The sequence below is a fragment of the Eretmochelys imbricata genome, chromosome 1, assembly GCF_965152235.1.
Source record: "Eretmochelys imbricata isolate rEreImb1 chromosome 1, rEreImb1.hap1, whole genome shotgun sequence".
Classification (NCBI taxonomy): Eukaryota; Metazoa; Chordata; order Testudines; family Cheloniidae; genus Eretmochelys; species Eretmochelys imbricata.
The window spans coordinates 292,157,456-292,174,119 of record NC_135572.1 but is presented as its reverse complement, the minus strand read 5'-3'; the positions used below and the strand labels follow the sequence as shown (position 1 = coordinate 292,174,119).

The following is a 16,664-nucleotide window of genomic DNA, read 5'->3' as shown; positions in this document are numbered from 1 at the left end:
GACCACAGGTGATTGATGGTAATAGATATTATCTATTATTTTAATAAATGCTGGCCCACATCCAAATTATTTCTGCATATATGGCAAGTAGGACTACTGTACTGTGTCATGCACATTTTGTTCATCTAATACTACAACTGCTGACTCTAATGTGGCTTCCTACAGGTTCACCCTTTCACATAAGTTTTGTCTGAGTTCTGTCCCTTGTTAATAAGGATGGGAAGGTGCAGACCCATGGATATTTTAATGTAACTGAGTTCCTTTTTGCATGCCAATCAGTATGCTGTACCACATAGCAAAGCCTTGCTCTTCACCCTGGCTGGAGACAAGCATTTCAGTTCATATTTGCATATGCTCATGCAAGAGTCAAAATAGTTCCTAATAATAAACACACTTAAAAAGTCCATTCTGCTGTAATCTTCTTCTTCAGCCAAGGGGGTTCACTGGTGGGTTTTTAAGTGTTGAGGAGCCTAGTTCGTGCCCTGAAGATTTTCCCATAGAACTGACAGGTGTAATCTTGGAGGAGACATAGTTGTTGACTGGACTGTTGTGCCCTTTCTTTCCTCCTCTGTTCCTTCTCTGTCTCATGAGCACATCTGTTCTCCTCAAAGGCAGATGTGGCTTACATGTCGGCATTGCGTCTCCTCTTGTTACTTGCCAAAGGGCAATGAAACAAATTTACAACATAGTCTAGGGAAACAGTGCTACTTGGAGAGCATCCTAGTCAATCCAATAAATTACTGATAATATGTAAGGAATTTGGATAAGATTCATCAACAACTAGGAAACAATGCCCAAAAGAGTAATTGTGAATTCTTTCAGTGCTCTCTAGAATACATAGTGCACTGGATTGATCTTGATCAAGTGTACATATTTCTTGTAAAAGTGGATGATGCTGTTATCCACCATCCCCACAAAAAGTAGTGATGCCTCACGTATTCCTTGGACTAGTGAGTCATTATGGCAAGAATAATTTCATCCAGTGAGCTATCTTAAATGTGATTTATAGAAAATGTAATTATGGTTTCAAGGAAGCAGAATTTTTTTGTTAGCTATAGTTTTGACACATGAGGGTCCAAGCTGGCCTTGGCTTGTGATGGATGCATCCACATAACAGTGCAGGAGCTATGAACTCCCATGTGATGGCTGGAGAGAGGAACCATCCATTGCATTTGCCTCACAAACATGAACAAGAGTGCAGCAGAATTATGCTTGAGTCAATAGAGAACGCTCAGCCTGGTGTTTGAAGTGAAGCAAGGGGAGCAGGGGAGGCCCCATAGCTCCTTTCTCATCCCAGACCCACTGCTCCTCTAATTTGTGTATATGATGACTGTTGTCTGATGTGTTCGAGCAATCTTTTTAAATTATATATTTTTGATCCATATGGCAGAACATGCACTCTGAACTATTGAACTGCAAGTGCAAATTATACTTTCAGATTTTGGGGTTTGCATTTGTGGATTTATTTAGTGCACTTTTTAGAAACGTGGGTCAGGATTTCACTGTAGCTCACCTGAAATAGAACAGCTAGATCACTTTGCTGGCTTTAAATTAAAGTCAAGTATTTTGAGTGAAAGTTGTGTTTGGCTTGTTTCTACCTGGCTTGTAGAATCCACAAGTTTAAGGGAGAAGAAAAATGGTCTTGTAGTTAAGGCACTGGACAGAGACTCAGGAAATCTAGATTCAGTTTGTGGGCTAGAAATTAGTAGATTTTCAAGTCTTTAACAGTGGTAGAAATTCTCCTCTAGCCAATTAATATATTTCAAAACCTCTCCAAATTTCAACTACCACATCCAGATTTGCTAGTGTTGCTTTGCTTTGATCATTCACAAACAATGCTATGGTATCCACCTATATGGATAGTCTGTCTCTGTCACAGACTTTCCATGTGACCTTGGGCAAGTCACTGAAGTTCTCCATGTTTTAGTGTTTTATCTGTAAAATGGGGATAACAGTACTTTACAAAACCCCAGTGTGTTGAGAGAATATATTCAGAAAGTTTGTGAGGGCATCCGATATTATACTGATAGGGGGCTATGTTCACTCCACTCTTATCCTGAAAGGTTAATGTAGATTGAGAAGGAAGCTAATTAACCTAACAGGCCAGAGCTGAGGGGAATCAGGTGGTTTAGTAATCCCTGGACTGAGTAAAGGAGCCCAGTTGAGAAGGAACGACCAGGAGCTGGACTTATAAACACAGGAAATTGGCAGCAGCAGCTCATGGAGCGAGAGAGGGGCTGCAGACTGAGAGGCAGAGAGATGGAGGGCAACTGCGGGAAGGGGCATCGACCTTGCGAAGCTAATCCCCAAAGCAGCCCAGAGGAGGTGCCATCCTAGCAGTGAATAGAGTGCCCTGTCACAGGGCCATATATGTATATAAATAGAAGTTTGGTTTTCAGATGTGGGGTCCAATCCTGTAGACATTCCCACACATGGGTAACTCCACTTACATGTATATTTGCAGGATCATGCCCATATATTGTGTGTTGACATAAATCAACTGTCCCTCATTAGGAAGGTCCTTCATTTTTAAACCCATGTTTGCCTCTGGCCTACTCAAATCTTTTCTTTCTTTTATGTAAATTGTATACATCAGAAAAGGAGAGAGAATAGACAATGAAACACTGAGCATGCTAAAAATATGCATCCTAAGTAATTTTGAATTTACTTCAGCACACTGGGTATGTCTGCACAGCATTTTGAAGCTAGCCTCCCATCCCGGGCTGACAGACTTGGGCTATCGGGGCTCATGCTAGTACTCTAAAAATCATAGAATATCAGGGTTGAAAGGGACCTCAAGAGGTCATCTAGTCTAACCCCCTGCTCAAAGCAGTACCAATCCCCAATTTTTACCCCAGATCCCTAAATAGCCCCCCTCAAGGATTGAGCTCACAACCCTGGGGTTAGCAGGCCAATGCTCAAACCACTGAGCTATTCTTCACCCCATAGTTGTATAGACAGTGCTTTGAAGTTATGGCTTGGGCTAGAGCTTGGACTCTGAAGCCTAGGGCAGGAGGTGGGCTTCAGAGCCAAAGCTACAGCCCAGGCTGCAACGTCAAACCACTGCTAACCAAAGACTGTTGACCCGAGCTGGGAGTCTCACTCCAAAATGCTGTGTCGACATATCCAGTCTTGTGGGACCACACTGGAGCATTGACTAGATAAGAGGAAAGGGTTGCTCCACCCTACTTCCAAAAATTCACCTTTGAAGAGAATAAAGAGCACTTCAGATAATCAGGCCATTTGAAATTGATCTCCTTTAGTCCTTGAAATGCATTCACGTTTGTGTTTCTTCAGTTAATTAAAGTGTAACGTATTTTTCAAAGATTAGGGTTTCCTGATAATGAAAAATATGGTATTATATAGTTTATCATATAGTCTTAGCTGTCAGCAGAAAGAAGCACAAGATTCCTTTTGATCTTTTTTTTGAGGAAGGGAAGGGGAGGGAAGAAAACAGGCGCAGTTAGTATGAAGTTTATTTATTTATTTTGCAACAAAGGTCAATGATTAATTCAAATTAACACCAGTTTTTGATTATGTGCCAGTTCTAAAGCTGGGCAAGATCATTTAAAGCCCATGATATTCCCTGCTAACTGCATTCAATTGGAACTGTTCTGTGTAGGATACTTCAAATGTCCTCATGTGGAACTGAACGTCACTTGAAGAGTCCTCAACTATTTTGGAAGTAAAAAATCATAATAATAGGAAGGCCTGACTCAAAGCCATTGTATTACAAGCCTGTCTTATTTATTTGATACTATGGATATTTAGTGTTGTATACATTTAGCAATTAAAGTTGACTTACAAGTCAAATAGTAGTGTTATATTACTCAAAGAGATGATCAACATTGTGGTATTCAAATCACATAGGAGCAAATCCACAGCTGTTGTAAACTGACCTGACTCAATTGAGTTGGATGGGGTCAGGCAAGCAGCATTATCTCCTAAGGGCTTGTCTCCATGGTGCATTAGCCCACATCAGAGGGGGATAAATTCTAGTGCACATTACCATATCGTGCACTAACTGGCCCATGCGGACCCTTCTGGCATGCTCTACAAGTTCCCTAGTGCACATTAACATAGTGCTGTTTGAAACAGGGATTAACATGCACTAGGGAACTTTTAGTGCATGCCAGTAGGGTCTATATGGGCCAGTTAGCTCAGGACACGCTAGCGCACGCTAGAATTTACACCACTCTAGCGTGGACTAATGCATAGTTTAGACAAGTCAGAAAAGTCAGTTTAGACAAGAAAACCAAAGTCAGTCCACAATGGGAGGTGGAGGACTAGGATGGTCAGCCTTTGATTCTTGTCTTATTCTTGGCTCTCTTGAAGTAAGACCTGACTTTGGCAGCCCATATGCTTTAGGAGTTACCCATACCTATTCCAGTCATCTTTCCCTGACTGTGGATCTCTTGGGCCTAATGTTCTTGTCTTTGGCATCTCAGGCTTGCAGGAGTCAGGGGTGACTGTAGTGATCTTTGGGAGTTTATCTCCTGGCTCCACATGTCTCCTTGCTGCCAAAGATCCTTCTTCTCTTCAGTATTCAAGATGTCTGCTACTACCTCACCAGTATTGTTGCTACCTCACCACTATTGCTGCCGTGAAAATCCGCTGTAGGAAACTGCAGGCAAATACTTTTGTGATGAGAGCAGCAAGAGCAGCTGATCGTCTTCCTGGAACAAGGAAGGAAAAGTTGGGATTAAACAAAGTAAAATACGATATAAAAATAAGTGTTGCATTGTGCACATTTTTCCCTAAATGAGGGTCAATGAATAAGATTTCAGACCTGTTTTAAGTTATCTTTTAATAGACAGGTGAATATTGTCTAATTTCTTATATACCAGGGTATACACAAAAGCTGAACTGCAGGCAGAAAGAATCTGTGGTACCAACAAAATTATCCAAACAGAAAGCTAGTCACATTCTTTACATTTCACATGAAACAGATGACATGGGATAGGTTTTAAACTAATATCATGTAAATCACCTAATTTCCATTGTTTCAACAGTGCCAGCCAGTTTGCTGCCAGCTTGGGTTTCCTAATTTTGATTTAAATGCAAAATTCAAAATGACTTTGGTAGGTGGTAGGGCTTATGGATTTATGGTAGATTTGTATGTGGGACTCTCATCACTGTACAGCAACCCTGTCGTTTTTGTGACAGAGTCTATTTGACTGGTCCTGGATTTATGATGGAAATAATTCAGCATGGAGTAATAATTTTCCCTTGGCAATTACACTACCATTTGGTACTTTGTCCCTAAGGGGAAAATGAATGTGCTGGGATCTGTCCATGAGTTCAATGGCTCAGTATAAAGAAGACACCAAGGTCAGAATAACACAGTGAGGCTTTGTAGCATAATCTAGATCTGATTTATTTATCTGACTGATCAAAAGCTCAAGTAATTTAAAGATTACATATTTAGTAATTTAAAGATTAATTTTGATATGCATTGAATTTTAGTGGGAATTCTTTGTGAAGGATATTTAATTACCATGTTAATATTCTTTTCTTATTCATCACCACTTGCCTTGGTCGCTGTAACACACATATCAATTTCTCCCATGTTGGCAGGAGAGTGCCTTATTTAAGAGCTAGTATTCACAATATTGTTATGTGATGAGCCTTCTTACTGAAAAGTCTTTCAGAAGCAATGCACCTGGCTTGATCTTTTGGCCTGGGGCTAATCCAAGACACCCAAACATCTTTCCCCATCGTCAACTAGTCAGTGTATTCTGCCCTTTCCTAACAGATGCAGACTTAGCCCAGTCATCCATGCCTTTTTCACCACTAGTCTAGACAACTGCAGTTGTACTGGTCACGAAAATCCTGCTGGTCCAACCTGCGGCAAGTTCACCTAATAGCTAAAGGGATGGACAAGAGCACATCATACTGGCACTCCACACTTGCTCCCCACTTAGTTCTAGCAAGCCTTCAGTGACAGAGCTCACCAACACAGGACTTAAGGATGAGCCCAAATTTTGCCATACTTACAACACAAGGGAAAATCTATCTGTTTGCCCAAGACTTCCTCTAATAGCAGGGACTGCAGAATGGCTGACAATGATTCTCCTTTAAACAGACAAGCAAGACCATTCATATAGGAAGTGGCTAAAGCAATTGAGGGGCCCAAGTACGGCCCTTTTGGTCAAATTGTTGCTTTTGCAATAGAGCACGTAGGGTGCCTAGTTAAAGTAGTAAATGGATGTAGTAAAGTAAGCATGTTGAATTGCCTGACCATTCCTTCATTATGCATCTCAAAAATAACATGCTTGGGTTCTGCTCTTCCTACGGGATTTGCGATGCCAAAGAAAAGATGCTTACCTCAGGGTGCATTTTGCCAAGATACCAAAAGTTTTGTGGTGACCCCCACTTTTCACGATCTACAGTGAAGGTACATGTACAGTATATTGTATTTGAAAAATTTAAATAATTCTGTAAATGTAGATTTTTTGTAAATATGCAGTAGGACAAGGTGAAAATTAGAGCACTCTCCCATGACACTGCTCATAAAAAGAAGTGCACCATGGCTTCAAATGCACTAAGATAGATAGTTACACAGATAAAGTGTTGTGGACTAATTGAATTGCACTCCAAAAGCACTCAAATTGAGCTTCAATTTGAGTTCAACCTCCATCTGGGAATCAGCAGTGGTTGGTTAGAATATTTTTCATGCATACTAACTGTATGTCAGATCTTTCTGCAGAAGTGTTTTGCTGTAGCCGGTTAGTTGCTAATATTTTCAGGCTGCTGCTTTTGTGTTGGAGTCTAGTTAATTGGAACAAGCTATACAGTGGAAAAGTCACAGAGCATTTCTGTTGTATTCTCATGCCTTATCCCTTCTCAAAAGAAACAATTTCTAGTTATTCTCCAAGAGAGAGGCAGTATTTCCATTGGCCTCTGAAATGGTCCAGCTGAAAAAATCTAGGAAAAGATCCTTGTCTTTGAGTCCTAGCCTGTGCTTGTTCAACTCAGACAGGCAGTGATCTGATATTTTTTGTTGTTGTTTACATTGAAGGCCAGCAATACGGTTGGCTCCGAAAAGACCTGAAGAAAAAAATTATGGTTCTGTCATTGGCCTTCCCCACACTGGTTGAATTTCATTGTTTTCACAGTTTTCCTGTAAGAGGTTAGCACATGTGGGCTCTATGGGCAAAAGCATATTTTAAGGAGTAATTTGAATGAAGAAAAATGAGTATCTGTCACAGATAACTGAGAGGAAAAGGAGGGAGTCAGAAGCTTGTCGGGCAGCATGGAAGAAGGCAAGAAAATGAGTGAATGAAGAAGAGATAGTGATGAAAAATCTATGAAGAGATCATTATCTTCTTCAGCAAGTCAGAGGGGATGGAGCAGTAAGAAACATGACAGGAACAGTCTTCAGAGCCTCAAAATATGTTAGTTTCCATAATTCCTACAGTCTCTGTGAATTGTATTTTCCTTTCATAGCTGGCTGACAATTATATTCCATGGCTTCCCTTTGATAGAAAGGTTCCTGCTGCTGCCACTTCTCTGATTATTATAATTAGTATTATGAAACATTTCTATAGCTCCATAACTTTGCTTGGTGATTTAAAGAGATTTTTAAGAAGTCTCATTAGAAGATCCCAATTCTGCCATCCTTACTCATCTTTGGATGGTGTCTTCATTCCATGAATGGTTACATTGAATTCCAGGTACTGCTTACAGCATATGATAATATTCAAGTGAGGTAAGGTGCAAGAACTGGGTATCGTTAGACAAATATAGAATAAAATAACAAAACCAGAAGAGTGGGCAGAGCACAGGGAGTGAAGTCGGGAGCACTGAGAGATGGGTTAGTGGCAGAGGCAGAAATGCACAGAGGGTGAGGACAGAGTGAGAGCAAAGAGACTGACTTTATGTGGTAAGGCACAGGGAGCCAGTGAAGAGACTTTAGGGGACTGTGGCATGGTGCTCAAAGAGGTGAGAAAGGAAGAGTATTTTAGCTTCTGAATATTGGATAGATTGATGAGGGGAGAGTCAGGTAACCTGGCAAGGAAGAATTTATAATTATGCAAGTGAGAGAGCTATGGGATGGACTTGGGGTTTGGTAGTGGGAATCAAGAGGAGGGGGTGAATTTTAGAAATATTATAGGAGGCGAAGCAACAAGATTTGATGTGTCTGGATGTGTAAGTGAGAAAGAAATAAAAGAACCAATGATAACCCTAAGGTTTCAAGTCTGAATGATGGGGAGGAGTCTCAGGAGGGATGAAGGAGGAGAGGGTTCAGGAGGAAAGGTAAGAAATTCAGTTTAAGTTAGAGGTGAGGTACCCATGAGGAGATTTGGGAGGAAAAAGAGAGGGGAACCCAACTGTAGATATCATGGGTGGACAGGTGGATTTGGAAGTTGTCTGCACAGAGGTGATAAGAGAGACTGTCTCATGTTATTAAAGAGGATAAGTATCGTCATCTAGAAATTGCCACACTGAAAACAATAGAGAGGGCAAAAAGTTAATAAATAGTGGATTTCTCTGGATCTTGTCCGCATACTTATTTTCTACATGAAGAATCATAGAAATCACTCACATCTTTCTCTTTTGCAGCCAAGATTTCCCTTTGGTGACTAGCTCAGAGAAACTGAATTTCAGAAGCAAGATTTTAAATGTACCACAGAGCCTACTACAATACGGATACATCTGTTTGTTTCTTAAGCAACATGCTTTTCTACAGTCTATCTTCTTGTTTCCTGCTCCATGCTTTTTCCTTATGTCAATCAACAATAATCAATAATCAGTAACAATAATCACAAACCCCATTAGGAACCAATTACACACATACAACTCCAAACTAACTTTACTTCTTCGCTAACACCATCTCCAAGATTTTTAACTTTGCAGTCAATCCAATGTGCTCATAGTCTCATTAATTATAGTTACCCATTTTTACAAAGCATTAGAACCTAGAACACAACACTTGGATAATATTCTGTGGCTTCTGGAATAAGAAAATTACATAAAAATGATGCAGTTTCAACTTAGTTTACTTTCTCTGGCTCTACAGACATGCAAATCTTGACCCGGTCACTCAGATAACTCTGCTTCTCTGTCCACACTCCACTACAGGGGCCACACTCTAATCCCACTTTGCAAATCCAGAGTAATTAATTGAGCTAAATTGTTCCTTTGTCTTTCTTGGCTGTGCAAGAGCTTCCCTGATCTTGGGTCCTGGCACAGAGCACAGCCTCAGGCCTGATCTACACTGCAAAGTTAGGTCAACTTAAGTTGCCTTGTGTCAACCAAGTTGCCTTGTGTCAACCTAGTTATGCATTTATCTACACTCAAATTTGTCTTTCAGGGATTTAAGCGCCCCGTTATGGGTACATAGTAGCTCCACCTCCATGAACTGAGGACTTATGAGGAGAGGCTGAGGGAACTGGGATTGTTTTGCCATCTTCACCTGAAGGTTTCGAAGGATAGCAGCCTTATTTCTTCCTCCATGGCAGGACACTTTCCCACACCACTCTGCGATGACTTTGGCAAGCACCATTGCAGTAAACAGGCTAGTGACATACAGGCCAGGTGGCTTTGGGACACTGGCAGTAGCTTCGCTCTCTTGTACCATTGTTACCCTCAGGAGCAAGATATCAGCTAAAGTCACCACCACCTGTGGAAAATTGTGCCCGTATTGATTGCCCATTGTCCTGCATTCATCCCTATGGAAATAGAGGCAGGGAGGGACGACATTTTATTGTTTCATGCAGCTGAACAAGTCCGTCCTCATTTCCCACTCCCAACCCCTGCTGCACCATACTCACTATGCTGGGGTGGAGAATGGTGCTGCGCAGAGGGACTCCAAAGCTGAAGTGTCCATGTCTTGTTTAAAAGCTTTGGGGAGCAAAGGAAAGGAGTTCTGAAACTTAACTTTCACTATCCCTTGTGACTACACATACAGTGACACCTCTTTTTGTTTTATCTGTAACTGCTGCTCTTGCTACCTTGAGAGGTCCCCCATGGAGTGCCTGTCTGAGAAAGAGGAGAAAGAAGAGGACAAGGGAGAGTGTGTTCAGTGAGATCCTGCAAGCCAGTGCTGCATCGGACAGTGAACAGAGGTCCTGGAAGGTGAATGTTGCAGACAGTATCGAGAGGGGAAGAATGGACAGAAGAAAGGCGCAGGACTCAGAGAGGGAGATGCATCAGGACATAACGGGGCTTCTCCGGCCCCAAACACAAATGCTACAGACCCTTGTTGACCTACAGGTTCAACAATCATGGGCCCAGCTTCCTTTGCAGCCAGTGGAGAACTCCATTTTAGTATCTCTCTACACCCCTCAATGCACCACACTTCACACTGGGGAACAGTAAAGAGAAATATAGATTCACATACACTGTCCTACAAGCGTCCCGAGGTGTATGCATAGCCAAAATGAACTGAAATGGACCTGAATGGTCTTTCCCCCTTCTTAAGTTCTGTTCTGTTCTAATTTATTTCAGAAGTTTTTATTGAATTTTTTATTGCACACTGGGTTTTTTGCACTGATTATGGTATGAAACAAAAAATTATTTTTTCTAAATAATTCATCTTTATTACTTCACAACATACCCTGCAGAGTGCCTACTGCTACTGAAAGCACCCACTACTTGTTGCAGAGGGAAACAGAACATGTAGGATCGGAGATATTGCGTAATAATTATAAATGCACAGCAACCACCACAAAATTAATAGGTGCATTAACAGTGATATATTCATAAATGTACACCAAGTACCACACAATTCCTAGTAGCCCCCAAACTTCAGAGCCAGGTAAAGCACAGTCCATCACACTGCATTTCTGGGGCTGACTATTAACGTGCTCTTTCAATGCCTCCATTAGCTGCATAGCTCTGCATTGAGCTCTTTTAATAGCCCTGTTGTCCAGCCGTTCCATCTCAGCAAACAGCCGCTCCACCTCTACCCTCCATCCCAGTGGCGACTTTTCCCCTTTGCCTCACAGGTATTATGCAGGACACAACAGGCAGCTATAACAATTTATTTTTCTCACTGAGATCCAATCTCATGATTGAACACTGCCAACATCCCATCAGTCTACCAAAAGCACATTCAACTGTCATTCTGCACCTGCTCAGCTGATAGGTGAATCTTCCCTTGGCGCTGTCAAGGTGGTCGATGTACGGCTTCATGAGCCATATGAGCAAAGGGTAGACTGGGTCCCCCAGGATCACTGTTGGGATTTCCCTAGTGCCAGTGGTAATCTGTTGGTCAGGAAAGAACTTCCCTGCTTGCATCTTTCTGAACAGTCCTGTCTTCTTAAAGATGCAGATGTTCTGCACCTTTCTTGACCAACCAACACTGATGTCAGTGATGATCCACAATGATTCACCAACACATGTGTAACCATAGAAAATTAGCCCTTTCCGTTAATGTACAGTAAAACCTCAGAGTTATGAACACCAGAATTACGAACTGACCAGTCAACCACACACCTCATTTGGAACCAGAAGTACACAATCAGGCAGCAGAGACAAAAAAAAAAAAGAAGAAGAAGAAGAAGCAAATACAATACAGTACTGTTAAACGTAAACTACTAAGAAAGTAAAGGGAAGGCAGCATTTTTCTTCAGCATAGTGAAGTTTCAAAGCTGTATTAAGTCAATGTTCAGTTGTAAACTTTTGAAAGAACCACCATAACGTTTTGTTCTGAGTTACGAACGTTTCAGAGTTATGAACAGCCTCCATTGCCGTGGTCTTCATAACTCTGAAGTTCTACTGTTCACCATGGAAAGGTGGTCTGGTGCTAAAATAGGGATGTATGCCATCATCTATGACCTCACTGCAGATTGGGAACCCCATTGCTGCAAATCTGTCCTGCACTTTGCCTAGAGTCACAGTCCTGCTTAGCAGTTGATGATTAATAGCCCTGCACATTTGCATGACAATGGCCCCCAATGGGGATTTTTCAATTCCAAAATGATTGCCCACTGACCAATAGCAATCTGGTGTTGCACGCTTCCACAGAGCGACCACCATTCACTTCTCAGCTATCAGTCCAGCCTCATTCTGGTGTCCCTGCACTGGATGGCTGGAATGAGCACAGCACACAGATTCAGGAACATGGCCTTTCACACCCGAAAGTTCTGCAGCCACCGGTTGTCATCCCTAACCTGTATTACGATGGGATCCCACAAGTCAGTTCTTGTTTATCACACCCGTAATCTGTGCTCCACTGTCTATAACTGCTCCATGAATGCCACCAACAATGCTAAATTGCTTTTCACTGTGTTCCACAGTGATCCGTCTGCCACAAAAGCATCATATCCTCCGTTGCTGCAGTTCTTCCTGTGGCTCTGCAAATACTGGAGGATGTATCATCTGGTGTTTGCAACGCTCATGACAGCAGTGCAGAACTGTGCAGACTCCATGCTTCAAACAGAGATTGTGGACAGTGAGAAGTGCCACATGGGTTTGTGGGATTTTTTTTTAAACATCTCAGAAATTATGGGATATTGATGGCATTAAGGGACGGAGACAGTTGTTGGATGGGACCTTGACTCCTTGCTCATAGTCACCCTTGCACAACTTCTCCACCATGCTGTGACTGGAAGCACCCCTCTATGCCCACTCTATACACTATTGTAATAATCTTTGTAGAAAATATGCTTTGGTATCATTTGAAAACTAATATCTCACTGTTCAATAATGTCATTGTGAAATGTACATAGCAGCATTATATATAAAGTTATGATATCCCCCTGTATGATTATTAGCATATGTTCAAAACCACACTGGCAAAGGTTGTAAAACAGGTCTATCCTAAAAAAAAGGAATGTGTGTTAACCTCAGTTTACATATAAGTAGTAAACAGGGCCAGCAAGACAGCAGGGGGAGCAGGTGGCAGGAGACAGCAAATTTGTATTTCAGCAAACAGAGGTGGGGGAGAAAGAGCATGGAGCCTCCTTCCTCACCAGACTCCGTGTCACCTTCCTCATCATCTGAATAATCTTTGCTTTGATGGGTAATCTTCAGAAGAATCCACTTCAGAGGTGATTTGGACTATAAAAGAAAGGAGCAGAAAACCCCAAGCTCTCTCTTTTTCACCTAAAAAGACAAAGGCACCTGCACCTTTGAATCTCTGGGAGATCCTGAGCAAGGAAAGGGTCAGTCACTATCTTGCTGGAAGATGGTAGGTGAGAGGCCATCTTAAACAAAGCCTTGAACCAGAACTTGCTGGATTGTTTTAGTCTTTTAGATTCATTTTCATTTTATTTGTTTGTAACCGTTGCTAACTTTATCTCTTATACGTGAGTTCACCTATCTTCTTTTGTTTGTTTTATTTTTTAAATAAACTAATCCAGGGCTATGTTTAAATGGAACTCCAGTTAACATAGCAAACTGTTGAATGGGGCAGTGATAACTTTAAAACTGAGCTGTCCTGGAAAGGACTGGACAGTGCAGGACACATTTTGGGGAACATTCGGGACTGGGAGTGTGTTCGGTTCACCGTACAAGTGGTAACTAAAGCTGGTGGAAACCAGTGTGTCTGTTGTGTTGCTGGCAGGCTGCTGGGGTCAGAACTGTGACATACACAGACACTCAGGGTCTGACCTGCCTGCTGGTAAGCTACTTGTGAGCAGCCCTGGTTGGGAGCTACAATAGCAAAGCATTGTGAAGTGCCCAAGGTTGTGGGGCAGGTGGTGATACAACCACTCACTGGTTTGGATTGCACCCCATAATGTGACATGGATATTGTCAACATTTCCCAAAAGTCAGTGTGCCGTCCGACAGTAAGTTGCATGCTAGGATACCTACCACACTGTGAATTGACATAAGCAATCCTGGTGATCATGCGCAGCACCAACTCAAATGGCCAAGTATGCAAGCACGCAAGCGATATACTAACTGCAGCGGCTTTATGCCAGTGTAACTCACATTGACCAAAGATTGTAGTTTAGATGTTGCCTCAGCTCTCTGCATACTTCCCATGGCCACCAAGTGGGCAAAGATGGCATGGAACAGGATGGGGAATGGCTGACCAGGTTCTGGTAGGGAAATAAGATAAATCCTTTCAAAGTCTGCAGTAACGTCCTTCCTTCCCCGGAGCAAAAGAAGAACAGGGATGAAATTGTGTCATGAAGTGAGTTTTGGGGCACAGTGCCTCCTGGGCTACAAGTGTGGTGGTGTAGTTCAGAAACAGGCCTTTGTTTAGGATTGTGCCAAAAGATACAACCCTAGCACAAAAATTTCAGTGAACTTACTCTGGATTTAAACTGGTATAACTGAGATCAGACTAGCCCCAGGTCTTTGCATAGCCTGGTATCCATGGTCCCCTACACAGCACTTAATCTTTGTTTGCCTGTATGTATGTCTCTCTTCAGACAATTAGGGAAATGAAAAGGAACATTTTCATCCTATATAGGGAACAAAGGACTGTGAAGATATTTCAAACCCTCGCCTATGTTGAATGAGTCCAGTCTTGAAAGTTTAATGAAAACAGAATCACTATTTCTTCTTGCTGCAGGCATAGAACTTCAGTGGGAGTTAAACACATACATCAAGAGAAGAATAGGCCTATGTGTTGCTAGAAAGTTTTCACCACAGAGTTAAATTTTACTATTGCATTTTAGATTGTTAAGAAATAAAGCAGTTCAAAAAGGTAAAATGAACCAAAATCCTGAAGCTTGAAGTTTCCAGTATAGAATTTTAAAAATAAACTATTAAATGTTTGCAAAAAGAAAAGGAGTACTTGTGGCACCTTAGAGACTAACAAATTTATTTGAGCATAAGCTTTTGTGAGCTACAGCTCCAAGGTGCCACAAGTACTCCTTTTCTTTTTGCGGATACAGACTAACACGGCTGCTACTCTGAAACCTTTTAAATGTTTGTATATCCACTACACTTTGTGTAAACCTGTAACTTTAAACAATGATCTTGAAATTCTGTGAAACTATTTCACTCACTGGATGAGGCTCTTTATGCCAATGAAAGGATGAAACAGATCTCTAACTGATTGATTTGTAAGCCAGTGAAAAAATTGAGTTTATATGAGAAGAGCTAACACATCGTTACCTAACTGTGATCCTTTTGAGTGCTGCTTCAGTTTAACAATATAACTTGTCCAAAAATGGTTTGCAATAGACATCAGACAAAGCTGCTTTTGGAGCTGGGGGAGGAATTTTGAAACTAAAGCATGTCCCTTCACAATGAGTTCTTCTCAGTTACCCACGACCTGTCAAAATTTTCTGAGAAGCAAAATACCTGGGGTTGTTGACTTTGGTTAGACTGCATTCTGACTACACTGTAGCAATAAAATACTTTCTTTCTTTCTTTCTTTCTTTCTTTCTTTCTTTCTTTCTTTCTTTCTTTCTTTCTATATTCAGCTAATTTACTGTTTGTATTTTTTAATAGACACTGGGTTCTATTTCAATTAGGGATATTGGCATCCAGTAAAAAGACACTCAACACATAAGAGTTGGTGGTTTTTTTAATAACACTGACTTTCATTTCATTATAATGTGATGTATTTATCATGCTTTTCTGCCATTCATTTGCATATGAAAAACCCTCATTTTTGCATCATCATGTACCTTCTCTGAAAATAATAATTAACATGAACTTCTTTGACTGTGCAGAGCTGGCTATTTGCCTCAGAATATTCCTCTGGAGATTATCAGATACCTTTCCGAGGAGAAGGATTTTCTGCCTTGGCATGCTGCCAGCCGAGCTCTTTATCCTCTAGATAAATTGCTGGACCGCACTGAAAACTACAACATTTTCAATGTAAAAGATATATTCTCTTCTTTTCTATTGTCCTGAGATGAACTAGTCCCCAGTCAGTTATTGTAACTGATCTCGGGATAGTAACTTTCTTTCTAATTATTTTGTATTTAAATGTAGCAATTGTCAAACCTAGGTTCATTTGCATTTGAACAGTGATACGGGCTATTTGAGGCATATATAATGAGTAGAAGGAAACTTAGCTGTTCTTCCTATAAAATATTATGATAAATAAGTTGTTTGTTAAAAAACAATCATACCCCAAATTTTATAGTTCTCTGGAGCCACTGGACTACACTTTCATTGAGGCCCAAAATAAGCATGGATAGAAAATGTGTTCACAGAATTTAGAAGGATGCATGCAGTTGAAGTCTATATTGTTAGTCATTATTTTCATCCTGAAAGGCATAGTGAAGTCAATGCATTTCCCTTAATTAACAAGGGTTAGATCACAATTGAGTCAAAAACCCAGTCATATTTGGGACCAGGGGAACAACAATAGCAGCGAACAGTAGATAATCCAAATAGACATGAGAAACATTTTAAAATGTTACCTGAAAAAATGTTGCTTAATCTTGAAGCTTTTTTGTTAAAAGGAACATTCTTTATGACACAGACTTTAATCGTATTTATTAACAATTATAACCTGGATTACGCCTGTGTACTGGCAGTGAATTTTATGTACTCTGCATAAATTGAATGCCCAACCAGGTGTGCATAATTTTATAGTACAGTTGAAATGAAGAAACTACATAAAGTCTGGTATATTTAAGGAGACATTTTTAAAATACACCCAGATACATGCTGGCATGGAGAATTTATATAAGAAATATATTACAGATTAATAAAGAAATACTGGAAATGTTTCTTCATGAGCCTATGATCTGGATCTAGCTCCACACCAGACAGCTCTCATGTAAAATTACACTTTTTGT

The 16,664-nt window shown here is 40.9% G+C and overlaps 1 protein-coding gene across 1 annotated transcript in view; it reads left to right on the top strand.

The window, feature by feature from the left end:
- TRHDE (thyrotropin releasing hormone degrading enzyme) overlaps positions 1 to 16,664 on the top strand; it is a 314,740-nt gene that overhangs the window by 259,506 nt on the left and 38,570 nt on the right. Inside the window, exon 13 of the mRNA XM_077807737.1 lies at positions 15,585 to 15,732. Coding sequence (XP_077663863.1) covers positions 15,585 to 15,732 — 148 coding nt within the window. The remainder of the gene's footprint in view (positions 1 to 15,584; positions 15,733 to 16,664) is intronic.